We start from the raw sequence: 26,623 nt of genomic DNA, 5'->3' as shown, positions 1-26,623 counted from the left end.
TCCAGAAGGAACCTTGCTTCTCCTTGTCCAGCCCTAAGGCTGCTGTTTGTTAATGCTTTGCTAATATTTCAATTTATGTGGCAGTTCTGTGTGGTTCTAAAGCATTATTGGTTGCTGTCCCTTGCAGGCTTTGATCTATCCTTTGACTGTGGCCTCTAAATCTACAACCACTGCTCGGCACAACGCTGCCAATAAGATCTTGAAAAACATGTGTGAGCACAGCAACACTCTGGTGCAGCAGGCAATGATGGTGAGTACTCATTGTACAAGGAGTGTGTTGTATCTCAGGAATGGATTTACTACAGGTATAATAACACAAATTATATTCATTGTTAATTTTGTTAAAGTACAATTGATTTGGGTATTTGCAACTGGTAGAAGTTACAGCATTAGTGTAAATGCAAGAGAACACTTTAATTTAAAAGTATTTTGCACGCTGAGTTTTTGTGTCTCCTTATAAATAAATTTAGAGAAGAAATAAATGAGAAATCATTATATTAGATTATTAGAAATAAAGAGATATTTCTGCTTAATGAAAAGCGGAAACAAAACTTACCAAGCATAGTGTTGAAAGAGTAATTTAATTGATTTGATAAAGATTTTTATGAATAAATGAAAAGTAATGCTTTCAGGCCAAGCTACACAAATACATAGAAAATTTCAATGGTAACAAACAAGGTGAGAAAAGCCTGGTCAGCTTCTCACAGAAACAAGTGTAACATCACTGTTGTAGTTCTCGTGGCTCCCTCTGGCTGCCACCAACGAGTATTTCATAACATGAGAGAGAACATGAGAAAGGAGTTCTGCATTTTTTAAGTCAGGACACAGTCATAGGGGTTTTTTAGGTGTTTAATCTTTTTTCCTGTCCCAAAACAGGTGAGTGAGGAGCTAATCCGTGTGGCCATCCTATGGCACGAGATGTGGCACGAGGGGCTGGAAGAAGCATCTCGTCTCTATTTCGGAGAAAGGAACGTGAAGGGGATGTTCGAGGTGCTGGAACCGCTTCACGCGATGATGGAACGTGGGCCTCAGACTCTAAAGGAGACATCCTTCAATCAGGTACCAGCAAATGGCCAAGAGCATAACATTCTGCAGGACAGGCACCTGCCCAGATGTGTTACAGGAACCTTTGCCATCTAACAGACAGTGAATCTCTTGGGACTCATTGCATTAGTTGCAGATTTAATTATTGATGTTTATCTTCAGATCTGTGTGGCTTTTGTTGATGACGGGGGTCATGGTAGTACTGTGGAGTCTTGTACTTGATTGCTTGGATGTCTGATAGAGTCTGGAAAACTCACAACTGCTCTGCAGTTCATTATTCTGCTTTGCTTCACAGTAAGCAGAAGCACAGATAGCAGAGATGATCTCTCCTGAGCCAGCAAAAGGAATTAATTTGAGCTTGTGAGCCCACTGTTAAAGGGTGATTTACTCATTCTGTTGCCTCCTATAATGGAGTCTATTTGTGAGCAAATAAACTCAAAGCAGATCTTGGATCCAGGAATTTCTGCATCTTTAATTCTGATATTCTATAAAAAATTGGAGGTCAAGTATTTTTAATGCAATTTGAAAAGAGACTATAATGCTCTTTGTAGGTATTAAGTGGTCTCCACCTGTTCCACTACAGTCTCTTGAAATGTTTCTCTTCTGTTGTTTTTCACTTCCTCCCCAGGCCTATGGCAGAGATCTCATGGAAGCTCAGGAGTGGTGCAGGAAGTACATGAAGTCAGGAAATGTCAAAGACCTGACTCAGGCTTGGGATCTCTATTACCACGTGTTCCGACGTATCTCAAAGCAGCTGCCTCAGGTGAGGGGAGAGATTCAGTTCTGTTGTGGGTCTTTCAGCGCCAGTTGTCAAAACCAATCTTTGTTTCATGTTTTTCTGGTTATTCAAACCATTCAAGTTCAGTATTGGGGAAACACCTGCATAGGATTTGCTGCAAGTTTGGTGTTTATGCAGAGCTTCCTTCAAGCACCTGAAGTATCAGTCACTGACTGAACTGCTTTAGGTCACTTGACAACACGAGCTCTTTCAGATGTGTGAGATTTAACTGAAATTCTAAAGGGTTGCCTTTCTTTTGGCTTTGGTAGCTCACTTCTTTGGAACTCCAGTACGTGTCACCAAAACTCCTAATGTGCCGGGACCTGGAACTGGCAGTGCCAGGAACGTACGATCCCAACCAGCCCATCATCCGGATTCAGTCCATCGCACCCTCCCTGCAGGTCATCACCTCCAAGCAGCGGCCCAGGAAGTTGACATTAATGGGTGAGAGAGAGCACTTTTCACTTAGTTATCCCAGGGTTTAAACAGCTCTTAGGTCAAACTGCATCTTTACCTTATAAAACCTCTCCAGCACTTCCTTTCAGGTGAGGTTTTTCTTGGTGGGCTGGTGGGTCTGGCTGCCACACTCTCCAGCTCTTGGGTGTATGTACTCTTGGCTGTTTGTTCAACAAGAGCAAACTTCTCTGTGTTAATTCTTTTTGCAGGAAGCAACGGGCACGAGTTTGTGTTCCTCCTGAAAGGTCACGAAGACCTTCGCCAAGATGAAAGAGTGATGCAGCTTTTTGGGTTGGTCAACACCCTGCTAGCAAATGACCCAACTTCTCTTCGTAAAAACCTCAGGTATGTGCTGTGGGTGGTCACTGAACTGTGCACAAGTGACACCCTACATGGGTGCAGTTCCCAAGTAAACCTTGGCACAAGGAGTAATGGGTTTGTGAGGAAATGGCAAATCTTGGAAGTAAGTTAATTAAAAAAAAAAAGAGAGAAAGAAAAACAGCATTCATAGATTTCAAACACAGAGGAAATGTATCCAAGGGGATCGTTTGTTTGTTTTATTTAGCTGAAGTAATTGCAAATTGTAATTGTAAATTGTTATGGTCTTTGAGGCAACCCCTGTTTCAAGACACCTTGAGCGCTGCTTTAGGAGACTGGGAATGAGTTTTTGTCAGGGATTTTTATTATAGTCACTAAATAGCTTGGTGAGTACTCACTGAGTGCAGGTGTAGATCACCGGGCAGCAGTCTGTGCAAATGGATGTTTGAGGTCTGTCTGAAAAGAAGACAAACAGAGCAACTAAAGAAGAGACAATTTGGATCAGAATCGGATTTAGTAGTAGTTGTTTTAGACATCTCAAAATGTAACAATTAGCAACATACAACAACCTGAGCTCTGATTCTCCATTTTTTTCCTGTAGCATCCAGAGATATGCTGTTATTCCACTGTCTACAAATTCAGGCTTGATTGGCTGGGTGCCCCACTGTGACACTCTGCACGCCCTGATCCGAGACTACCGGGAGAAGAAAAAGATCCTGCTCAACATCGAGCATCGCATCATGCTGAGGGTGAGGGCAGAGCTGGCACAGCTCTTGGCACATTCTTTTAGTACTCCAGTGTCTTAAGGAAGGAAAATGATTCGCAGCTCATTCCTCTGCCTCTTCTCTGGTTGTTGTCGGTATCAATAATGAGTACAAAAATATCAGATGGGAGATATAAAATACCTCTGAGAGGTAAAGTTTGCCATATGTGTATTTGTTTCTCCTTTCCAGTTTTAGCAGTGACCACAAGTTGTTGCCATCTGGTGACTGAAATGTGTTTGGGATTTTGCATGAGTAGGATGTGCCTCACACAAGCTGCCTGGTGCTGGCATTACAAGCACTGTGTTTAAGCAGCAGGGCCAAAATTAGATAAGAGAAACTGAGCACTTGGAACTAGAAAATTTGGAATTCCCTGCCAAAAAGGAAAGTGTGTGCCAGCCCAGAAGACTTATTTGGATAATGGTTTTTGAAACATGCTTACTTTGGCAGTACTTTAGTCAAATAAGACTGTGGGCTACTTACTTTGTGGATATTAAATCATTTGTTATCCCATTTAAAATGAATTATTCACTGCTGAGTGACCATTGCACTGTGTTTGAGAACTTACTGGTCAGTCTACAAATAATTTAAATATAAATTTAATATGAAATTACTTGTGATTGCTGTGTTTCTCACAGTACAACCAGAGGTTGTACAACTGGAGGTAGGTTTTTTAAGTTGCTGAATGTCACTTCTCAATTATAGATGGCTCCAGATTATGACCACCTGACTCTGATGCAGAAAGTAGAAGTATTTGAACATGCTGTCAATAACACAGCTGGGGATGACCTTGCCAAACTGCTGTGGTTGAAAAGTCCAAGCTCAGAGGTGAGTTCAGCACGTGACACCTAATTCAAGGGCACAGGGTGTTTGAACCCCCTCAGGCTTATGGGATGTACTGAACCTAAGCATGTCACAGTTCTGTTTTGTGCAAAATGCAAATGGTTAATGTGTAACTTAAAACATAACCAGAAACACCCAACGTGCCTGCCTGGCTTCTGTTTTGTCTCCACTTGTAGGTGTGGTTTGACAGAAGAACAAATTACACTCGTTCACTTGCTGTGATGTCAATGGTTGGGTACATTTTGGGCCTTGGGGACAGGTAAGTGAAGTATAAAGGTTTCTTTTATTTAAAAGCACAGGCTGTGAAGGCTTATCAGTTCATTCCTAAGATCTGTTCTTGTGATAACATCTTCCATTGTGATTACTCTGAGTTGTAGTGATACCATCTTTCAGGTCCTAATTGTGCTGCTGTTACTTTCAGCACTGCAGGCATGAGATGCAGGGCTTGTGTATCTTGAGTACTAATAAGACTTTCTTCCTTTTTGAGATGAATACCCACAGAACTACATCAAGGACCACAAGTCCTAATATTGAAAATCCCAATAAGTCTTTTCACTCACAGAATGGGAAGTCTTTCTCCACCCATTCTGTAACTTCAAAAATAGTTTTGAAGACAATGTATTTTAGATTTAAAGGCTGTAATGCAAAAACAGCTAAACCCTCACGTGTTTTCATAACAAAAGCTCTTACTCCTGAACTTAGAGGTCTTTATAATGAAATTATAAACCTTTGAAAATTAAATCAAAACAAAATTGTAAGAAGACAGCATGATTACAGCCCTGTGGTTTTCCTAGTCTGGATTGATTTTCTTCTCTTTTGATTGTAAACCAATTTGTATTATTTCACCTGTAACATAGTGCATTTAATTTTTCTATACTGAATAAAATGAAAAAGTATAAAACAAGTGGAAAATTTTATCCTAACTGAAAAGTAAATGTTCCTGTCCAAGAAATGTACTGATTGTTCTGGTCTAAGAGATTGTTTATCTTCCAAGGTGAGAAGATCTCTAATGCCTGAGAGGTAATTACAAAAATAATGTGATAGATGCACTGTCAGGAAGCTTTTCTGTTCATCCTGAGATTGAAGATCTCAGACAAGAAAGCTGTCACTGGCTGTTCTTGCTCATGAAGATAAATATCATTTCAGACTGGAACTGCTGTGATTTACTTTGGGTTTTTAGAATGGTCTGTCACTCTGGTTTTTTTCTCCCACTCCTTCATCAAAGGCACCCCTCCAATCTGATGTTAGACAGACTGAGTGGAAAGATCCTGCATATCGACTTCGGGGACTGCTTTGAGGTAAATCTTTGTAGTTGGACATCAAATTTTCTATAACATTTCACATTTTCTGGTAGAACAGCAATTAATCTATAAGCCAGGACAAACTGACCTTGGAGTCTGATCCAGGGCAAGCCCTTTGGCTCTTTTGAGCTTTGCTTTACCTACAGGCAAGATGGAAATAATAGGTACTTTATCTCAGAGGCGTGTCTTGGGGATTAGTTGACCACTGGAATAAGCAAAGAAGTGCTGGCATCACTTCCATGAAATTTCTTGGAGCAATTTAGGCTGCTGACAGGCAGTCTGTGTTACCTGACAGTAGCAGCTGGGCATGTGCTGAGTTTTCCCTTTGCTATCAAGTTACTTATCTAGCTTCTCCCAGAAATTGGTGGAAACTGAGGAGCATAAAGCTGTGACTTTTTTTTCCCATTTGGAATAAAATTTTCAAGATTGTACCAAAAAGATACCAACACTTAATAACTTTTAAAGACTAAATTAGCTATTAATTGACTAATTCTCCATCATCATTTGTTTAGGTTGCAATGACAAGAGAAAAGTTCCCTGAGAAGATTCCATTTAGGTTAACAAGGATGCTGACAAATGCTATGGAGGTAAGCATCCCCTCTTTAATATGAAGGGGATTGTTCCTGAGGAAAATGGCACCCAATTCTCAGATTTTCCTCTGTTTTCTGTTGTGGCTAAACTTCTCCACACCTTAAGAACCAGAGGTGTTAATATTTCAGCTGCCTTTTCTGTAACCACAGTGAATTCCAGTTCAAAGCCACTTCTTGCTCCCTGAATGTTGGGGTTGGAGTTGCACAGTGAATGAAGCAGTGGTGGACTCCTCTCTTTCTCCTCCCCAGGTGACAGGCCTCGATGGCAACTACAGGATCACCTGTCACACGGTGATGGAAGTGCTGCGGGAACACAAGGACAGTGTCATGGCTGTGCTGGAAGCCTTTGTGTACGATCCCTTGTTGAACTGGAGGCTGATGGACAGTAAGTGACTCTGAGACAACACTGGCAGCAAGAGAGGAATCGATCTGATTTCATACAAGAAATCCAGAAGCTTGAAATTCAATGTCTGTCTGAAAACAATCTGATGAAATTGTTCATTTCCATGTGCTATTTCTCAGTGCAGCTTTGAGGATTTTAATGTGAAATTGCAACAGGGATCGGGAGGTTGAAATTATTTTCATGTGACATCAAATCTGGAGAAGGAGAAAGGCAGTGAAATCTGTATTGTTTTTGACAGATTTGCTCTGAAACACTGAAACTCCAGTTCATGCATTTCATCTCCTTTTCTTGCAGCAAATACAAAGGGCAATAAGCGCTCACGAACAAGGACAGACTCCTACTCAGCCAGTCAGTCAGTGGGTGAGTAGGAAAGATGGTGGATGTCACAATTATGCTTTTCAAATGAGATGATTAACAGTTTTGTTAATGTTTCTGGAAGAATATTTTAGCTGCTTTTCAACTTCACATTTATGTTTTTGTGTGTTTTTTTTCAATAGAAATGTTGGACAGTGTGGAACTGGGTGAGACATCCCATAAAAAAACTGGGACCACAGTGCCTGAATCCATCCATTCCTTCAGTAAGTCTCTTTGTTGTTTCTATACTAATGCGGGAAATTGTTCTTAGATCAGAAAATTTCATCATGATCCAAATGCCAATACATGAGTTGGGACAGATACAGTTCCTTTTCAGCAAAAATGAGGAATATAATTACCTGTGTTCTCAGCTCCCAATAAAAAGGTGATAGAAAATGTATCTAGGTTTGCTCTCAGAATGGCATTTGGGCAGGGCACATCTAACAGCAGTACAAATGCTTTTATTGTTCAGGTGAAGTCCTAATTCTCTTTCCTGTTTCTGTCTTTCAGTAGGAGATGGTCTGGTGAAACCAGAAGCTCTAAATAAGAAGGCAATTCAGATCATCAACAGGGTTCGAGATAAGCTCACTGGTGAGCATGTTTTTATGTTATGCAAAATAAACATAAAATCTGATGAGAGGGATCAGCACTACCCTTAGTGTTTGTATTTTGTGTTAATCCTTGAATTTAACATGTTCTGATTAAGTGGACGAGGCCATTTGCCTGTTCTTGTCTAACACCCAAGGACTGGTGCCTGCATTTAGATTGAAATGAGCCTGATTTGAAAAGTGCAGAGGTGTTTGTAACTTCACAGACTTTCATGTCTTAGCTTGTTTAATGGAAATTGAATTTCCACTGTCCTGGCTTTATAGTTTGCAGCATTTAGTTGCAAAATTTTACACTCTTATAATTTATAAGAAACTGCCCCCCACCTGCCAAATAATGTATCTGAAGGGATTAGAAGCAGGATTTGGGACTTCACTGGTGTGTTTTTTCACAGGTCGGGACTTTTCTCATGACGAAACTCTCGATGTCCCCACACAAGTGGAATTGCTCATCAAACAAGCGACTTCTCATGAGAACCTGTGCCAGTGCTACATTGGATGGTGAGTTTGTCACTCAGCTGAGCTGGCAAAACCCTTCTGGAATAATCTAACTGTGTGGTCAGTTATTTGTAGGAGCCTTAACACATCCTGCATCTGCTCTGGTAGATTTTGCAGTCATGACAGCGATGCCATAGACAGTCCTCTAGGAAAGCTCTTTTATAAGGAGTGACAGGGATTTTAGAACATTTTAAGTGTTTGCAATGAGGAATGTGCTGGTCACTGGTTTCAATTACAGTGAAGAAGTGTTGTTTATTTTACTTATTTTTACTGTCATTTTGAGGGTTAGCTAACTCTGTACAATACTGGACAGAGTAGATCTCTGTTGTTTTTAAACTTTAGCAGGAAAGAAGCATTGGGGGGATCACCTGGCAATTTTCCCTAAGCTAAAGTAGTGCCTAGTTAGTATGGAATCTCAGCCCTTCTCAGTGTTGCCTTTGTGAAACTCCATACAAGTCACCATTATTACAATATCTTTATTTTCTTTAGGTGTCCTTTCTGGTAACAGAAGATTCCAAAGTATCCACAGCCTTTTATTCTGGAGGCTTTTGCGCTCCAAACTTGCTCTTCTACAAACACAAACTGAACCTTGGACTGAAATACAGCCTTTGTCAAATATTTTTAAATGTAAATGAAAAGAGTTATTGTATATTAAAAGTTGGTTTAAGCCAATGTATAGCTGCTGTTGGAAAAAAAAAAACAAACAAGCTGTCTGAAACACAACACTTGATTTGGGTTTCCAGGACAGCGAAGACTGATTGTACCACAGATGTCTATGGTTCCACTTGGTCTTTGGGGAACTGGTGATCCATTGAAAATAACTATATACGGGTTTTGACTTACTTTGCAATGTAACTAAGTCACTTGCAGATGAATTATTGCCCTGATCATTCCTGTCGATGTGGCTGCAATGAGCTCAATGAAATTGTGCAGGTTTCATTTATGTTTGGGGGTGAGCTGGATAACTGGAAAGAGAAGCAGAATTTTACCATTGTTTCATCCTGTACCTTGTTTTCAAACTTGATTCTTGCCCCAAAATTGGAAATTGTCTATCTGCTCATTACATTAGTGCAGGGGTCATGTTTCAGATTAGATCAGGGTATCAAGGTTTGAAGACCTTGAGCTGAGCGAAGTCGGTGCCTCTGTGCAGAGTGATCCATGGCAAACTGGATGCAGGGTACAAATAAATACCACTTGGGAGCTTCCCACAGTGTCTGGGTTGAAAAGCTGTGTTGGGAAATAACTAGGGAAAGTTAGGGCTTGGCCTAGGAGGCAGATGGGGGGGAGAACTGGTCATAACTTGAAACAGAAAATAATGGTTATTAAACATGAGGGTGAAGATAAAGTTATGATTTATGAATTAAACATATTAAAAACAATGCACAAAATACAACAGAGTAGCCATGTTTAGATGCCATGTTGTATTTGAATATTTTTGTGCCAATAAATTACACCGAAATGTAAAGACTTTGGCTGTGTTCCTGTTTATTCCTAAGTATTTCTTAGGCAGAGACAGGGAAGGAGATTAGGATTCTTTTTTTTCTTTTAAGGTGTCTATTGTCATTGAGTTGTCTTTTTGTGCATCAGTTCAGGCTTTATTTACCTTCTGATGGCAGCTGGAAGCAAAATTACCAAGACTGAATGAAATCTGTCACTTGTATAACAGAAACTTGACCATAGAACCTCTAAATTTTTGTCTCCAGGAGATGTGATGCCATCTGTGCAGTAAGAACATCAGCTTGCTGGGTCTCAGGGTCACAGCCACAGCTCGAGGGACAACGTGGGGTATACCTCAAAAATGGGAAACAAGGAGGTGGCAGTCAGGAATTTGGGTGGTATTGCCCCTGGCTCCTTTCCAGGCACTGGTGTGGCTGTCAAGGGGACTGAGCACCACAATATAAGAAAGTTATTAAGCTGTTAGAGAGTGTCCAAAGGAGGGCAGTGAGGGTGGGGAACGGCCTTGAGGGGAAGCAGCTGAGGGCACTTGGTCTGTTCAGGCCAGAGGAGGCTGAGGAGAGACCTCATTGTGGTCTTCAACGTCCTCATGAGGTGAAGAGGGGCAGCACTGATCTCTTCACTTTGTGATCCGTGACATGACCCGGGGAACAGCTGGAGCTGTGCCAGGGCAGGGTCAGGTTGGATCTCAGGAAAAGGTTCTTCCCCCAGAGGGTGGTCGGGCACTGAACGGGCTCCCCAGGGTTTGGTCATGGCCCCAAGGCTGCCAGAGCTCCAGGAGTGTTTGGACAACGCTCTCAGGGACAGGGTGGGATTGTTGGGGTGTCCTGGGCAGGGCCAGGGCTTGGACTGGATGGTCCTGGTGGGTCCCTTCAGCTCTGTGATACTGTGGCTCCCTGCTGGTGCTTTTGAGGGGAGACAGGGCCGGTGTCCCCCCCTCAGTGTCCCCCCTCAGGGCCCCCCCCATCCCACACGGGGGCTGGTCCCGTCCCGCCGCTGGGGGGCGCCACCGGCCCCTCCCCGCCGCTCTCCCCCGCCACCGACGCCGCGCTCTCGCGAGAGCGCCCAGTTCTCGCGACAGCTTCGCGCATCAACATGGCGGCCGCCGTGCGTGAGGGGAGCCCGGCGGGGCAGGCGGGCGGCGTCGGGACACCCGCGGACAGCGGGGCAGCCAGCGCCATGCCGACCCTGCCCGGCTTTGACAGCCCCGACGCCTTCGTCAAGGTGCGTTGGGGGAGCCCGGGGGGAGCGGGACGGGCGCCGTCGCCCCCGGCGTGCGCGTGCGCTCGGGCCATGCCGGGAGCTGTAGTCTGGCCCCGCGGGGGCTGCGGGGAGACCCCCGCCCGAATGGTGACACCTGTGGGGAGTCCCCCTGCGCGGGAGGGAAGGTGCGGGCCGGTCCTGCGGGTGCGGGGGCCGAGCGGTGCGTCGGGGCCTGTTGCCGCCTGGCACGCGCCCTAGTCCTATCACCCACCTGGAATTCCTGGGGACCTTCGGGAGGGCCTGTGGCACGGGCATTACTTCACCTGGCGTTACAGATCGCAGCGTCAGTCCCGGTGTGTTTCACGTGTGCACGATGCTACTCCCAGAGAGGGAACGTCTGCCGGTTCCCAAGAAGGAAGCGTTGCAGCGTTTGGGGGTTTTTTGTTAAAATACTGAAGTCATTATCTACGTTCCTGTTGATTTAGAGCTACAGAATATACTGAGTTGGAAGGGACCCACAAAGACCATCCAGTCCAACTCCTGGCCTTGCACGGACACCCCAACAATCCCACGCTGTCCCTCAGAGCGTTGTCCAAACGCTCCTTGAGCTCTGGCAGCCTTGGTGCTGTGCCCACTACCCTGGGGAGCCTGGTCAGTGCCCGACCACCCTCTGGGGGAAGAACCTTCTCCTGAGATCACATGTAACCCTGCCCTGACAACTTCAGGTCATATCTGTAATGCTAGACTGAGTTACAGACCCTGTTCTTAGACTTTAATTATTTTAAGTTCTCCAAATAGTCCATGCGAACTTACTCTTGGTGAAAAGCCCCGCGATAGCACACAATAGAACCACGCAGCTCAAACCAGCCAGGCAGGACGCATTTCTCTCACAGGGTACGCTGGGCAAACAGGAACAAAATGCTGATAACGTGGTGTTCTTGCACAGTACGCCCTGGGCACGGTGGTGGCTGCAACAAAGGCATCCAACGGGCTCCCCCAGCCTGGCGACGAGTACGATTTCTACCGCAGCTTCCCCGGCTTCCGCGCGTACTGCGACACGCAGGGAGACCGCCTGCTCCGCTGGTAAGGGCCTGCTGCCCCTCCCCATGCCCCCAGCAGGCAGCCCCCTCCCCTGGGAACTCCATGCTTTGCTGTAGGTAAAACAGTGTTTTACTTCCCACCTGATTTTAGCTGCTTTTCTAGCCCCGTGACAAGCTTAAAGAGGGCCTTTCGTGCTGATCGCCATGAAGAGCTGTGGCAGAGGGGAGCAGCTGATGCCAAACAAATTAGTCCGTTTTAAAAGTCGTGGTGTGGTTTGTGAGAAATTAATTCTGGTACTTAATACTGTATAGGTGCTTCTCCTGTTCACTGCTCATGTGATGATATCTGCAGTTTGATTTATTTTCAAACTTTGAAGTGCAGAAAGTTGAAGAAAGCTGGATGTTTTAGGATTGAGGTTGCCTGCTCACAGATTGCTGACAGCTGTGCTGTTCTCTTGCAAGCATGAGCCAGGTGATGCAGTACCACGGCTGCCAGAGCCTCCTGAAAGAGTCTGGCAAAGTGACAGGGCTGGAAGATAAATTTGATATGCTGGTCGACTCCAACGACGTCATTCTTGAAAGAGTGGTAAGCAAATTATTTCTGGATGTTGCTCTTATAAACCGTTCAGTTCCCAAAACTTCTTTTTTCATTGCAAGAGTTTCAGTGGTAGTGCTTTCACAGTTGCAGTTGGTGTTTCCTCAGTCTGGTGTTTTCCCTTATTTTAAAACCCCCTCCATGTGCTGGGCCAGAGCTCCCAGCAGCTGAGGCAGGTGGGTTATGGGCCAGAGGGAGGGACTGCAATGTGTGACTTGTGAGGAAACTAAGTACAGTTTGGCATGAAACCCTCACAACCTGAGAACAGATATGTACATTTTAGAGCTGCTTCTCTGAGGAAACTCTTCCCACCCTTGATGGCCAGCATGCTCCTCCCACATTTGTCTGTCTTGTGTTGTGGAGAATTTGGGGGAAATGGCAGTGGAGGTACCTACCTATGTGACTTTCTTTACTCAGTCTGACCAAAGTGGCTGAGTGTGGTAATTTAACAGGTGTTTCACGTTGCTTTTCTGGGTTTTAGAGTATTTTATTGGATGAGGCATCCGGAGTGAACAGAAACCAGCAGCCAGTCCTGCCAGCTGGGTTACAGCCCCCACAGATGATCATTTCCAGCTGGAACCGTAAGGTGAGGCCCCTGTGCTCAGTTTGCTGTGTTAGCTCAGCTCTTCTCCCAGCCTTGGCACTACTAATTCTCCAGTGGAGTTCAGTAGTTAAATACTCTCTCATGGTTTTTTCACACATTCTGAGTCCCTCCCTCTTTTTTCCCTTTTCCTGTTCATTCAGACTTGATTCTGGATTCTCTGTGCTTTCAATTGCCATTTCAGTGTCATGTACACAACAGCCTTTCTTGTACTTATTCATAAGGATTCAGGATCCTGATTCAGAGAACTCTCGTTCCTCAGTGCTGGACTTGCTGAGAAAAAGTGACTCAGTTTTGAGTGTGGGGTCGGGCTGAGTAGGAGAAAATTTGAATGTCTGTTAAGTCATGTGAGTTTTACCTGTGGTTTTTTAAATAGGCAGGAGAATTCCACAAGAGAACTCAGTCTGAAACCTTCCGACTGCTTCATGCCAAGAATATCTCTCGACCACAGCTTAAGTTTCGGGAAAAGATTGACAACTCCAACACTCCCTTTGTCCCTAAACTTTTTATCAAGCCAAATGCTCTGAAACCTTTGCCTGAAGGTAAGGAGATTATTTTACTTGGGTGACCTGTTGAGAGTATGTGACACAAACCTGGTCCTCACAGTCTAGAGGAGAAATCATTGACTGTAAAAACACATAATGGGAGATGTTGAGCATTTGGGTGCAGTGAGCTCTGTGACTCTGTTTACCTGTGTAATGTAAGAGTAGATCAACATACAGCATCTTCTTGTTGGTATACAGCAAATAATCTGTCCCAAACAGATATTGTGCTCTTTACCACCACTGAACATACATGAGAGTCACTTTTGCCTCAGAAGTCTCGACCAATCTGGTTGACTTTACAGATGTTCTTTCAAATGAGTGATGTGTGTAGGGAGACCTACCTTTGCTTTGGGTGATTTACCAGAGCTGCTGTGTAACACCCTATTTTGGTAACATTCTGCTGCTGATGGTTCATCCATAATCTCCACTGTACTTTTAATAACTGAAGATTTTTCAACCTGCTTCCAAGCTTTTGAGCAGAACCACCTTGTGTCTTGCTTAATGGCAACCTGGTAACTGAGTTGTCATTCACGGTGCTGGCAGCAAAAGCTGCAGCTCTAAATTGTTAAGATTTTTGATGCTTTGTGGTTTTAATAGGATCTCGTGGTGGGTGGAGGGGAGAGAGTAGTAGGCTGAGAACGTGTGATGTGGGGGACCCAGTCCAGTTATTCCATATTGGTTGTTCAGCCCTCACAAAAAGTGGACGGCAGCGAAAGGAGCGCCCTGAGGACTTGGACGTGCCAGCTGCCTTGGCAGACTTCATACATCAGCAGAGGACGCAGCAAACTGAGCAAGACATGTAAGAAACGACCCTGGCAGCGAGGTGCTGGGAGCCCCATGGGTGGACCTGGGCCCGTGTGCTCCCACCACGCTGGTGCTCCTCGTGTGTAACAGCTCTGCATGTGTTTGTGCCCACACTGCAGTGTGTGTGATTTGCTTTAGACCTCTGCAGTTACACTGAACCTGTGCTTAATAACAGACAGCATTTCTGCCGGACAGGGAAACTGCCGTAGGTGTCAAAGTCTCTGTGCTCTGGCCTCATAAAGGTGGCTGGGATTTAGCCTGTGCTTATCTTCCTAATTTCCACAGGTTTGCTCACCCTTACCAGTATGAACTGGAGCATTTCTCTCCACCAGATGGAGTTCTCAAGAAACCAGAACTCCAGGTTGGTGCCCACTTTAATTTGCAGCTGCAGATGTAGTACATTTACAGCCATACTTGACAAATTTCAGATCTGAGGGTGGAGGTGGGGGTGGGAGTTGACAGAGAACATGCCATACCTAATTCATGTGCTCTGCCAGATGTACAGGCCCATGGACGAAACACCCTGTCACTTTATCACCACACTGGATGAGCTGGTAGAACTAAATGAAAAGCTTATGAACTGTAAAGAGTTTGCCCTGGATTTGGAGGTAATCAAAGTGCCATTTCTGCTCAAAAGTTACATGTGTACTTTTAGGACCTAAGAGACCATTATATTCTTCTAGTCTATTTTGTCATTTTCTCTTTTTTTTGTACTTTCTGACATGAAAAAACAGTTCATGACCCTGATCCATCAGATATTATCTATAAAGTTGAATTAAATTCAATTTTATAAGTTTTCCAGTGGTAGGACTGGCTGCCTACTTCTAGCTGAATTTGATCTTCTTTCAATTCATCCCGTGGTTTTTTTATGTCATCTTAATGACTGCAAAGAGAAAGTTTGATTATCCAATTGTCTTTTTTCTTAAAGAAGTCCTTTCCTTCCTTCATTTGGGGTACTGTTTGTTTTATGACATTACTTCTGTAATGAATCCTAGTTTACACCTCTCTTCCCCACTTTCAGCACCACTCCTACAGGAGCTTCCTGGGCTTGACATGTCTGATGCAGATTTCCACTCGAACAGAAGATTTCATTATTGATGCCCTGGAGCTGCGCAGTGACCTGAACATCCTCAATGAGACCTTCACAGACCCTGCCATTGTGAAGGTCAGCTGCCAAACTCACCACAATTCCCTTTTTTATTACCATTATTGGTTTAGTTTAAGTTTTATTATACTTAAAGTCACACTTGATTCTGCTCTCACTGTCATTTGTTCATGGACCTCTTTCCTTGATGTAAGTGGTGAACTACTTGCCAGTTGCACTCATTTAGTAGTTCTGTACTTAACAGTAAAGGACAGAGAAAAGAAATCTGGTCCTAGACACATGAATATGAAAGCACAGCACCACCAGCCTGGAGTAGAAATAATCTTTGTATCATTCCCAACTTGTTTTGCTTTTCAAGGTCCTTCATGGTGCTGATTCAGACGTGGAATGGCTGCAGAGAGACTTTGGTCTGTACTTGGTGAACGTGTTTGATACTCACCAAGCTGCTCGGCTCCTCAATCTTGGCAGGCATTCTTTGGAACACCTGCTAAAGCTGTATTGCAGTGTAGATGCTGACAAGAAGTACCAGCTGGCTGACTGGAGGATACGGTAAAAACTGACCCCTAAATGGGCTGGAGCTGCCAGGTAGCTCTTTCTCCTTGTTTGCACTGCTAGAGCTTCTAGTTGCAAGAAGCTAGTTATAGGTTAGTTGTAGTTATAGGTTAGTCTCTAAGTGAATGAGCACAGCATTCACCTTGGCTGTGCCTTAAGTTTGGCCATGGAACAGTGCTTAACCACTGCAGTGTTATGGAGTCAGTCTATATTTGCTCCCCCAGAGCCCCCACGAAAACATTGTCACCTGTACAAGGTGCTGTTGGAGCAGGGAGCTTGGGCTGTGCAGGTACACCCTACCCACCACAGAGATCCTAAATCTACTTTATGTAGGCTCTGCAGAGACAGCAGAGTTATGACAAATACCACAGCAAGCAGTTCTGCCATCTGACTCAGCTGCAGGGCAGTCCTGCTCTCTGGCAGGATGTGAACAAGATGCCATATGAATTGGAGAGGGCACAGCATGTTACTGCTGTGGGCCAACAAATCCTTCAGCAAGGAAACAGAGGAATTTCCATGTTAGTTCTTGGCATGTCTCGTGTCCAGTTTGCACTAATATGCCTTGCAAGAGGAAAATGGCAGTTTGGTGGGACAACTGAAACGTGTTAATGTAATTGTGGCTCCTTTTCTAGCCCTTTGCCAGAAGAAATGATGCAGTATGCCCGTGATGACACTCACTACTTGCTCTACATCTATGACAAAATGAGGGAGTCGCTGTGGGAGAGAGGGAACGAGCAGCCCACGCAGCTGCAGGTTGTGTGGCAGCGCAGCAGGGACATCTGCCTGAAGGTAAAGCTTCACCTGGATGGATTACCTGGATCAGGGTATGGGCTTGGGACAGAAGGTCCTTTGCCTGTTCTACTCTCTTACATAAACACTGGTTGTTTTCCTCTTTGTGTGTCTGAAATCAGCTGTATAAACTGCCTCAGTCATGTGCAGTCACTTGTTTCACTAGCTAAAATCCTTGGATTCAGGTGCCTTCCTGCTGTTTTTTGTATGTTAGCACTCCTTGGCCTCACACTGCTTCCAGGTGTGTCTTTTCCGAGAGAGATGTTACATTTCCAGTTCTGCTGGATGTTCCTAGAAGTTCAAAGCCTTGCTGGAGTTGCCTTATGAGACAGTTACGTTGTGCCTGGAAAATACTGTCTATGAAAATAGGCCTTGTGTAATATAGAGAAGCTTGAAAATACTGAAGCTCCTCCTGGAGTTGATGAGGGTGGGTTTCCCCTAAAAATGGATGAGATGTATGTTTTTCAGGAATGGGCTCCTAGCAATCATTTAGGATAAGAGCTCAAGACACATTGTACCAGAGTGCATTCAGTCCCCTGATGTCAGTGTGAGATTCTCTGTCACACTGGAGCAAGGCAAACTAGAAAGCACAAATCCAATACTGATCACGAGTGTTTCTTTTTTTCCTGTCCAGAAATACATCAAGCCCCTCTTCACAGATGAATCCTACCTTGAGCTCTACAGGAGGCAGAAAAAACACCTCGACACCCAGCAGCTGGCAGCATTTAGGTTGCTGTTCGCATGGAGGGACAAGATAGCACGTCAAGAGGATGAGAGCACAGGGTAGGAAGTCTTTTGTTGTGGACACTGGCTTAATACTTCAATAAATCTCTTGGATTGTGCTCCTTCCACTCCTGAGATGGAACCACTTTGTAGAAATCACTGTACTGCCTCAGGCTGCTTGTTACTCAGAAGTCCTGTTCCATTAGCAGTAAATTCTTACAGGTACCTAGATCAGTCCTGCTTAATTTCTTTTCTTTTTAACTGAAGTCATCTTCTCAGACCTTGTAATTGGGGCAGAGTTGTGCACTTTGGAGGTATTTTTAAGTGTTTTTAACATTCTGTTATGTTCACACCACCTCTTTGTGTTGTAGATATGTGCTCCCAAATCATATGCTGTTGAAGATCTCAGAGGAGCTGCCCAAGTAAGTTCAGTTCACCCTGAAGGAGTCTTATTTGGTTTTAATATCTAGCAAGTTCCTTCCTAGTGTGTCATGACTTCTGCAGTTGGTCCCTTCCTTCCAGCTGCCAGTACTGCTTTTCTCTGTAGTTGTTCAGTTTGGAAGAGAAATAAATAGCAATACTCCTTGGGAAGGCTCCAGGCTTCTGGGATACATCTCTGACTTTATTCCCCTAATAAACCACATTCCTTTGCATTGTTCTATGCCACAAATTCCCCTGAGATTCCCACACTATTACAGAGCAAGAGAGGGATGAGTTCCCCCATAGCATTTATTTGGGCTTTTTTGCACTTCCTAGAGGGTTGGGAAGGGCAAGGGGCAGATCCCTTGAAATACCCAGTTTACACAACATTTTCCTCAACCACTTGGCACTCATCATCTAACATCCATACTTGAGAGTAATAAAAATGCATCTTTAAAGGTAGGCCCACTGCTGGGCTCAGCTTTCGTAGGTGAATACTGAATGAAATGATGATGAGGAGAGTCAGACCACAGAAAAGTTAAATGAGAGGAGAGCTGACTTAATGGCTTCCCCTTGTCTGCACAAACTGATACAGAAGAATTTTATCACAGAGAATAAACTTTGACATATTAATCTGACTTGTCTTGCTCTGTCACAGTCAGGACCGTGGTTATATCCCATTGCACATCCTTGGAATGCAAATACCTGACATATTGGCCATAAATACAGCACACTGAATTTTGCTCTTCTCTCTTTAGAGAACCCCAGGGCATCATTGCCTGCTGTAATCCCGTCCCACCCCTCGTTCGCCAGCAGATTAATGAATTGCATCTGCTCATTCAGCAGGCCCGGGAGATGCCTCTTGTCAAGGTAGGAGTAGCTGGTACCACACAGGAGACTCATCAGTGCCTTTCCCTAAGCCTGGGACTGGAGCTGAGCGGTGACCTGGGATGATGTGTGTGCTGAAGTTTGCTTTTTGGACGCTGAACGTGACGCTCTGTGGCAGAGCAGAAAGATGCACTGCAGCTCCTTGCCTGTGTGCTCTCTGGTGGCTTACAGGCAGTGTGGTTCCCTGCAGAACTGGAGCAGCAAAGGAGCAGACACTGCTTGAACAGGGTGCAGTTGTCTGTCTTGCACTGCACGTCTCGTTTGCCTGTGTGTGGAAGAACTGCACCTTGTGGAATTTGTTGGCCGTGTAAACGGACTCATAAATCTTTTACGGCTGTGGCGAGGCAAACAAAAACAGCGCTGGCTGCAAGAGCTTCATTAGTTAAAATGCATCATCAGCATGTTGATATTAATACAGCTTTCCTCCTGTAGTGAAACAAAAACACTTGTGAGCAAGAGTGTGTCCTTTCTGTGCAAGGAATATAAATATATAGCCAAGTGCAAACACTGCAGGAGAAGAAAGTAATTTTATTAACCTGCTAGCTTGTAATAAATGTGTTGAAAACATTGATAAGGAGGCCAGCCTAGAAGAAACAGGGCAGGTACATTTAAGTAACTTATTTTTCTTTCCCATTCTAGTCGGAGATTACTTCAACTGTCAAGAAGAGAACATCTCTACCCACCCCTGAGGTACTGTTTACAGGATATTTTTACCTAATGTCTTCAGCCTTAAACTTGGAAACAAATGTAGCAAAATTCTCCTTTCTAGTGAATTGCTTATCTCATCCCTTTTACAGATCTCTCTGCTTTAGCTTAATGCTCGTTTTCTGTGCTAGACTCATAACATTACCAGCTGTAAATTGGTGTTTTACAAACCACTATAAAGCAGCACTTAAGGCTGTATCAGCAAACACTGTGACTGCTGGACAGTTTCATATGTGTTAAAATATATTGACTGAGCTGTAAGAAGAGAGGTTTCAGATGAGTTTATAAGGCTGAGTCGTTCATTCTCCTTGTGTGTATGAAGTAAATCATCTCCATTAACCAGTGGGTGTTTGCATAGGTAGGTAGCCTTTGATGCCAGGTGCAATGTGCTCTGGCAAGTGAGCTACATTAGGAATATTCCACCTCTGAATTTCATCCTTTTGTTTCAATTTCTGTCTTAAGTGTCTGCAGTATGTGAAACCATAGATTCATAGTGTATTAATGGTGTTTGTAATTTGAATCCCTCTGCAGAAGCTGGAGAATGCCCTCTTTGGACCACATGACAGTTCCCGGATTCCTATGGATGATTTTCAGAACAACTCTGCCTTGGGTAATTTAGAGTTAACCTAAAAGCTGTGCTAATAATGCAGCAATGGGGCTTTGACATGGAGGAAATAAATGGCCCTGAAAAAACTTTCAGAGGAATCTCATTACACAGAAGAGCAGTAAAATACACAAGTATCTAATAAAAATTTTGTCTCCTTTTCATGCAGAACCTGCACCAGTTTTGAAAGATGCTTGTCTCTTCTCAGACAGTGAGAAGACAACAAATATCCACAACAGTCAGCCAGAGCCAGCATGTCTTGTTGCTACTGCCACTGTCAGCATATTCAGTGTAAGCAGCATGTTTGTGAGTGTCAGTATTGAAGTATTAGAAAACAGACTTAATAATCTGATAAAACTGTGTGGAAGTGTTGCAAGAAATAATAAGGAGGGACGTGCCTGGCAACAGCACTGACTCCTGTCAGGTGTGTGGCATAACTCAGACAGCTGGGTTAGAAGGCCAGCAAGTTAAATGTCTCTGGAGGGTCACTGCTCTCAGTGGGGTTCAGAGTGAGAAACAGCCATACTTGAAACAGCAGTAGCCAAACCAAGAGAATATTCGTGTTAATATTTCTTTTTTTTTTCTTCTTCTTTTAAGGAAAGTGATGGAGATGAAGGAAATAAGAGGCCTTTAACCACTGCACAACGGAAAGCTCAGCTAATAATGGAGTCCTTTGAAAATCCATTTAAAATGGTAAAAGCTCCCAATACATATTTGTGGTGGGACTCACAAAATACCCAGTGCAGAGAATGCCCTGAGCTGGTTTTTCAGGGGTATCTTTAAGACCTTGATAGAGCATCAGCTGCTCCTCACTGGAATCAAGGGGTTGTTCTTCTTGCAAAGGCACGTGTGGACTTGTTTTCAAAACACATTTAAATGCCTCTTGGATATAAGTCTACATAGTAAACAGCCCTTTCTCTAGTTTTTTTAATCAAGTTTGAGGTTTTTGAAATTTGCATCTCTGCTTTATGGCTAGAGTTAGTGAGCTGATTTTTCTCCTGTAATGAATCAGGAGAACAATAGAATTCTGCTGCAGATTTGTAGTGGCAAATTACTAGGAAATAATATCAAACCAACTTTTTCTGGTGTGCGGTTGAGGCTTGGTTTGTTGGGGTTTTTTGGTTTTGTGGGGCTTTTTTCAGTTGTTTTTTCTTTAATATTTCTCTTGGGCATAGCTGCAGTAACTTCTCTTTTTCCACAAGGTGTTCCATCTGCAGAATGCTTCTCAAATATGAACTCACTGATTTACAACAAGTAGCATTTTAGCAATGAGATAAATGTCATGTGCTGTGTTTAAAGCTAAATGTTTTCTTTTCCTCTCTACAGTACCTACCTCCAGAGGAGAATTCTACCTATATCTCACAATCTGCCAAGTTTGACCCATCATCAAAAATTTATGAGGTAAGGCTTGTGCTAAAAATTCCTGCAAAGTGGTACAAAAGAAACAGATAAGTAGTTTGTTTTGCTTTGGGAACCTCAGCAATATAGTATTTTTTTTTCTTCTTGAGAAACTTGACATGTTTCTGTGGCATTTGTATTATTTGGAGAACCAGGACTGGAGACATTCCACTGTCTGTCAGAGCTGCAACTACTACTGAAGTATCTGCCTTTGTTCTCATGGCCCGTTTGTAGCTCATAACTTTGAAAGCACTTGGTTTTACTTCACTTGGTGCAGCAGATCTTAATCTCTTTTACCATCCAATTTGATCTTTTGTACTCTTAATGAAGACCAGCACTGGAAGCAAGTTTATAAACTCCCTTTTGCCGTAAAACTTCAAACAAAGTGGTTCCAGGTGACACTTTTTCATTGCAGATCAGCAATCGATGGAAGCTGATGAGTCAGGCACCGGTACAGAAGAAGCCCAAGAATGAAATCAGTAAGAAAGCAGCCCAGGAGTCAGGTACAGCCACTCCTCCCTTCCTCAGGGTGTGTGCCAGCATGCTCTTCCCTGTGCACATAGGTTGTTTCCTGTAGATGATGGATTTCCTGAGAAATGGTGTAGTTTGGTAATGTTTATACTATGTTTAGTTTGAGACTTGCTGCTTTGCTTGCTTTTTCTGAGCTCCTGGCTAACTGACTGCTGCTTTTTACAGTAATGCTTGTTTGTCTCCATAGCTGCCCGTGCCCAGGCACAGAAGGTGCATAAAAACACAGCACAAAACGTTGTGTCTGTTCGTCAGCAAGCCATGGTATGTCATGGAATTCCCTCCTTCCTGCTGTGCCCATCTTGACTGTTAGAGGAGCACAGAGTGAAACCCTGAACCCTGTCACTCTGGAACACCTGAATGTCAGTGTTTGGACAGTGGTGTTGCCCTGGGTGTAACAACAGGCCCTACTAACTGTGCTGTGCACACTGGCACGTCCCTCCATGTGCTCAGTAGGGAATTTTTTCCACTGCTGCACTTCTGCTCCTCACTTGTTCCATGTAGGCTCCCCCAAATCTGCCATTGTGGCCACAGCAGGTCTCAGCCTCTGATATCCTGTGAAATGACAGCTTGGCTTTTTATCTCAGAAGTGCCTGCTGTGTGAGGAGAAAAAAAACCAAAGCAGTTTAGGCCCCAGGAAGAGCACAGAGCTTTCTCCCCACACTGTTACTGCCACAGGCAGGAGCTGTCACTGGGGCCTGGCTCCACTGGGCAGTTCATCTGCACCCCAGTGCCTGTGCAGGGGTGTTTCATTCTCCCCTCCTGACCTTGTCCTTGTTTCCCTTCTGTGGGTTGCTTTCCCAGCAGGAACAAGCAAATAGGAAGAGGGAAAGAGACACAAGTGAAACGGGAGCAGAGTTGCCAACACAGGAGAAGAAACGGCCAAAACCCCCCCAGCAACCAGAGGAGCTGGAAGCACCGAAGCAGTTTACCCCCTTTGATTACAGCAAGTCCAACTTCAAAGTGTTTGCAGGTAAGATCTGATCCCCTGCTAGAGTGCTGCAGGCTGTGGAAAACGTTGCCAGCTGAGCCTGGAGAAGGCTTGTGGGAATGTGGGTGGCAAGGCAGTGCAGACTGTTACAGTGCACTTACTGTACAGTGGGGAAGCACTTGAAGAAGTTGATTCAAGGAATGTACACTTCAGCATCCCTTCTGATTTGGAAACAAAATCCTGAAACCATTGGCCTAGTGGATTGTGGGTTTGGGTTTTGTTTCTTTTCTCCATGGAGAAAGTCATCTGTTTAATTGGACTCAAGAACTAGGAGGTAAAGAGGATTGGACTCCTTTGTAAGAAGCATCTATTCAAAAGCATCTCCTGTCCTTAAGAGACTGTTCTGGGTTGTACTGTGTGGGAGACTACAACAAAACCTCCATATCATCAGAGGAACACTGTGGAATGCATTGTTCTTTATGGAGAATTTTAATGACAGCTTCTCTCTCCTTTAGGAAGCAGCAAATCGAAGCAGTCGCCACAATTTGATCCTGCCAAGCAAGCTTACACAGGCAAGGTATGGGCCTGTCATGAAAAGGGGAACAGAAATGTGGGTGACAGTGTGTACCAAGCTGGGGAGGGCAGATGACTTTTTCTGGATGTGCAGAATGTTCCCCAACAGTACTTGGTGCTGAGGTACAGCTTCCAACCACGACTTCATGCTTCCCATTTAGCAGGAGCTTCCTTGGGGCCCCTCAGACTCTGTTGTTTCCCACTTCTTCATACATTGTTCACACCTACAACTCCACACATCACAGGCATGACACTTGGACCACAGCACACCACTACAAATTCCCAGTACCAAATTCAAGGCACTCTCAAAAATCCCAGTCATTCCAGTGGTTCCAGGTCATTTCAGGTCTGTGTGTTGCTCATGTTCTCCCCAAGTACTGTTATCAGGAAAACAGTCTGAGCTCAGAGATTTTTCACTTACTGCTAATTGAGATTGAAGAGAAGAGAGAAAACAATCAAACAGAAACTTAGGGCAGTTCCTGTGCTGTCACCCCTGCAGACCTGGGTACCTAAACCCCCCCATCTATACCTACATAGTGCTCACAACATGGAGTTTGGGTGCTGATGTGTCATATCCATGGCCTTTCAGGCATGAAGTGACAGGAAGCCCGTGTGTGAACTCACTGGGTGCTTGGGCATTAATTTTAAGTTCTGAAGCTCATTTCTTGCATTTCAGCCTCCCCTGTGCATGCTGCCTTCCTGCATGTTTAACTGGAGGGGAAATGTTACCAGGGAGCATCTGAGACATTCAAAAAAATTGTGTTTTAGAAGCTGAACCAGTTTATGCCTGACAGAGTAGGAAACAGTTTCCTGTGCAATCCCTTTGCCCTGTCAGTTGAAACTTGTTCCAGGATAAAAAATGAGACCAAACTGGTGAATTTGGGACAGCCTGTACAGGTCTTTCTGCCTAGCTGGGGAAGATTTGTTGTCAGTGGGATATTGTGCCTCACATGTCCAGGTCAGAGCAGTAGAAGGAGTGCACTTTCTCAGGTGCACTCAGAGCAGCCCTAAAGCATAAAACTCACGCTGTGGATGGAGTGATGTGAGGGTGGCAGACCCTGGCAGCACATGAACCTCACAGGATACACTGGATCTGGCAGGAACCTCACTGTGCTGGTGTTTTGTTTCTTCTCTGTGCAGAAATTTGCTGGAGCAAACAAACTTCAACAGTCTGGAAACCGGAGCATGTCCTACCTGGCGGGGAAAGCTGAGAGGTGTGTTGTCAGCCTGCTCTGACCCAGCTGGAGTGTTTGCACACCCCTGCCCTGGAGCCACGGGCAGAGCACAGCTATTGTGCTCTGCTGCTGTGGGAGCTTAAGCACATGTTTAATGGGAAGAGGTTGCGTCACAGCTTGACGTCAGTTTAAAGGGGAAAAAAAGGAAAAAAAAAAGAAACTTAGTCAGGATTAATGCAATCAAAGACAAGTCTGGGTGGAAGGTTTGAAATGCTGAGGTAAAAGTTTGTGTTAATGGATGTGGGAGTTGCTTTCTTTGACCACAAGGGTAGGTGGAGGTGGGGAGAACATCTGCCTGGCTTGGGAAGAAGACAAATAACAGTACTGCCAAGCATGAACATTCTTGTTCTGAATGGATACTTAATGTTTAGCTTACAAGAGATGATTCTTGTGTGTTACTTAGTCATAAAAGAGCAACACTAGGTAAGGGCAGCACTGGAGGGGGGAAGGGTTCTGTCTGCATCAGGACCCTTGATAGAATCATTGTAACATCGTCAGTTTTCAGTCTGGAGTGAATTTAGAGCAGGAGTTAAAGTGTTTGTGTAACTCTTTTGCAGGGGTTCGACACACCACTGGCCAAAGAGATAATCCTCCTTACAGGACCTGTGGGAGTTGCTGCTGAAGGAAACAATAGTTAGAAGTGTTGTCACCACGAGGAGGCAAATACCGGTCATTGAGCAATTTTTGTACAGAAAATGTTTTTAAGACCATTAAAACCCTTTTTGTTCCAAAAGGAAAAACATCTTAATTGATGCCACTTTTAATATATTCACATTGGGTTTTTTTCTAATTATACTCATAATGTTGCCTTTTTTATAATTTTGAAAGTTTATCCTGTATCCTCAAACACAGTTAGGCTGAACTTGTCACTTGTTGGAGTTGCCTGAAGTCCAGAACCAGCATATCAATGGAGTATGAGAGGAACCTCTTGGCACCTCTAAAAGCAGCACAAAAATAATAGATTCAGTAGATATGACTCAAACCCCAGCAGTCCAGAGGAGGAAATGAGGCCAGACTGTCTTTTATGTTAGACCTTGCTTACAAATTGAACTGCACAGCTCAACTCTTACAGGACAAGGTAATATGAAAAATGAGTGTGTTTACCTGGCAGTGTTTGTGTATTTTTAAACAAAGGCTTTATTCCAAGGGAAAAAAAAATAGTTAGGATACTTCTGGGATCAGAGGTCAGTGGCTTCACCATAAAGTTATAGAGTGAAAGTAATAGCATTAGGCAGAAGGTAAAAACAGAGTACAGTGTTGGGCTGGGGAAAGGCAGCGAGTTCTATGCTGCAGCTGAACCTCTACAGCTAAACTAACATCTCCAGGTTTTAAATACCCCCAGTGAGTTACCCCAAAGTCTTTGTAGAGAGCATCAGAAACAGTATCAGTGTGGACGACAGAGCTGATTCTAATGCTGACCACTGCTGGCTGGTAATGCTGCTGTGCAGAGGTAAGGAACATGACATTTTAACAGGGCTTTATTTTATAAGGACTGTGGGGAGGTTTGGGCTTGAGTTTGTTTTCAATCTCTTCCACTGTTTTTGGGGAGTAGGAAGTGGAAGGAAGAGAGGAGGGTTCTTAGGTATCTTAGTGTGAACAGAGCCAGCTGAGCAGCATTGTAATGGTGGAACAGAGTCTCTTTCTGCTCATAAAATCTGCTTGCATGGCTGAGTATTGGAGAATGTTTTCGTAAAGAGGCAGTTAACTAGCAATTGTCTCTAAGTGCATTTGCAGGGGCTGCCAATTCCCTTCCTAGCTTTACCAGTTCTGGTTGTTTCTGTAACGTGAAGAACAAGTCTTACTAAAAACTCCCTTGCCCCCAGGGATATTAAAATCTCTCTAGTTTAAGTCCTCTACTTAAAGTTCCATGCAAAGTGACATTTCAAGGGTGATCTTAATTCCAGGTCTTTTCTGTTTTCATTTTATGAGTTGCCATAGTTTTTAAAAACATCTCTAATGGAAGTGAGTAGCAAATCCC

The 26,623-nt window shown here is 44.1% G+C and overlaps 2 protein-coding genes across 4 annotated transcripts in view; both read left to right on the top strand.

Annotated features, from left to right (window-relative positions):
* MTOR (mechanistic target of rapamycin kinase) overlaps positions 1-9,416 on the top strand; it is a 62,092-nt gene extending 52,676 nt beyond the window's left edge. For both annotated transcript variants that reach the window (XM_027658043.1, XM_027658044.1), the window contains 16 exons: positions 128-250; positions 877-1,059; positions 1,673-1,807; positions 2,092-2,266; positions 2,488-2,623; positions 3,198-3,345; positions 4,063-4,185; positions 4,377-4,459; positions 5,426-5,498; positions 6,014-6,088; positions 6,341-6,476; positions 6,789-6,854; positions 6,992-7,072; positions 7,359-7,439; positions 7,849-7,954; positions 8,441-9,416. In XM_027658043.1, the coding sequence (XP_027513844.1) occupies positions 128-250; positions 877-1,059; positions 1,673-1,807; positions 2,092-2,266; positions 2,488-2,623; positions 3,198-3,345; positions 4,063-4,185; positions 4,377-4,459; positions 5,426-5,498; positions 6,014-6,088; positions 6,341-6,476; positions 6,789-6,854; positions 6,992-7,072; positions 7,359-7,439; positions 7,849-7,954; positions 8,441-8,456 (1,740 nt within the window). In that variant the 3' untranslated portion in view covers positions 8,457-9,416. The remainder of the gene's footprint in view (positions 1-127; positions 251-876; positions 1,060-1,672; positions 1,808-2,091; positions 2,267-2,487; positions 2,624-3,197; positions 3,346-4,062; positions 4,186-4,376; positions 4,460-5,425; positions 5,499-6,013; positions 6,089-6,340; positions 6,477-6,788; positions 6,855-6,991; positions 7,073-7,358; positions 7,440-7,848; positions 7,955-8,440) is intronic.
* Positions 9,417-10,501: 1,085 nt separating this feature from the next.
* Positions 10,502-25,755, top strand: EXOSC10 (exosome component 10). Of its 2 annotated transcripts, none has more exons than XM_027658234.1 (25): positions 10,502-10,630; positions 11,556-11,692; positions 12,112-12,235; positions 12,726-12,830; positions 13,222-13,387; positions 14,078-14,189; positions 14,480-14,555; positions 14,692-14,802; positions 15,216-15,359; positions 15,658-15,848; positions 16,484-16,640; positions 17,275-17,423; positions 17,735-17,785; positions 18,542-18,653; positions 19,311-19,361; positions 19,908-19,986; positions 20,150-20,271; positions 20,578-20,673; positions 21,307-21,381; positions 21,794-21,881; positions 22,097-22,170; positions 22,711-22,879; positions 23,353-23,414; positions 24,551-24,624; positions 25,203-25,755. In XM_027658234.1, exons 1-25 carry the CDS (start codon positions 10,502-10,504, stop codon positions 25,231-25,233), a joined length of 2,685 nt encoding a protein of 894 aa, XP_027514035.1. In that variant the 3' UTR covers positions 25,234-25,755. The 2 variants fall into 2 exon arrangements, with proteins under 2 accessions (XP_027514035.1, XP_027514036.1); XM_027658235.1 differs by having other exon boundaries at positions 10,511-10,630; positions 22,714-22,879.
* The last annotated feature ends 868 nt before the right edge of the window (positions 25,756-26,623 follow it).

The sequence above is a fragment of the Corapipo altera genome, unplaced genomic scaffold, assembly GCF_003945725.1.
Source record: "Corapipo altera isolate COAL_440 unplaced genomic scaffold, ASM394572v1 301, whole genome shotgun sequence".
NCBI lineage: Eukaryota > Metazoa > Chordata > Aves > Passeriformes > Pipridae > Corapipo > Corapipo altera.
This window is presented reverse-complemented; position numbering and strand designations above follow the sequence as displayed.

Excerpts from the sequence above, each read along its gene's own strand:
- EXOSC10 (XM_027658234.1), top strand. The coding sequence starts at position 10,502 with ATGGCGGCCGCCGTGCGTGAGGGGAGCCCGGCGGGGCAGGCGGGCGGC. Across the intron at positions 16,641-17,274 it reads GCAGGGACATCTGCCTGAAG|AAATACATCAAGCCCCTCTT; the intron begins GTAAAGCTTCAC and ends TTTCCTGTCCAG. Across the intron at positions 18,654-19,310 it reads GGGAGATGCCTCTTGTCAAG|TCGGAGATTACTTCAACTGT; the intron begins GTAGGAGTAGCT and ends TTCCCATTCTAG.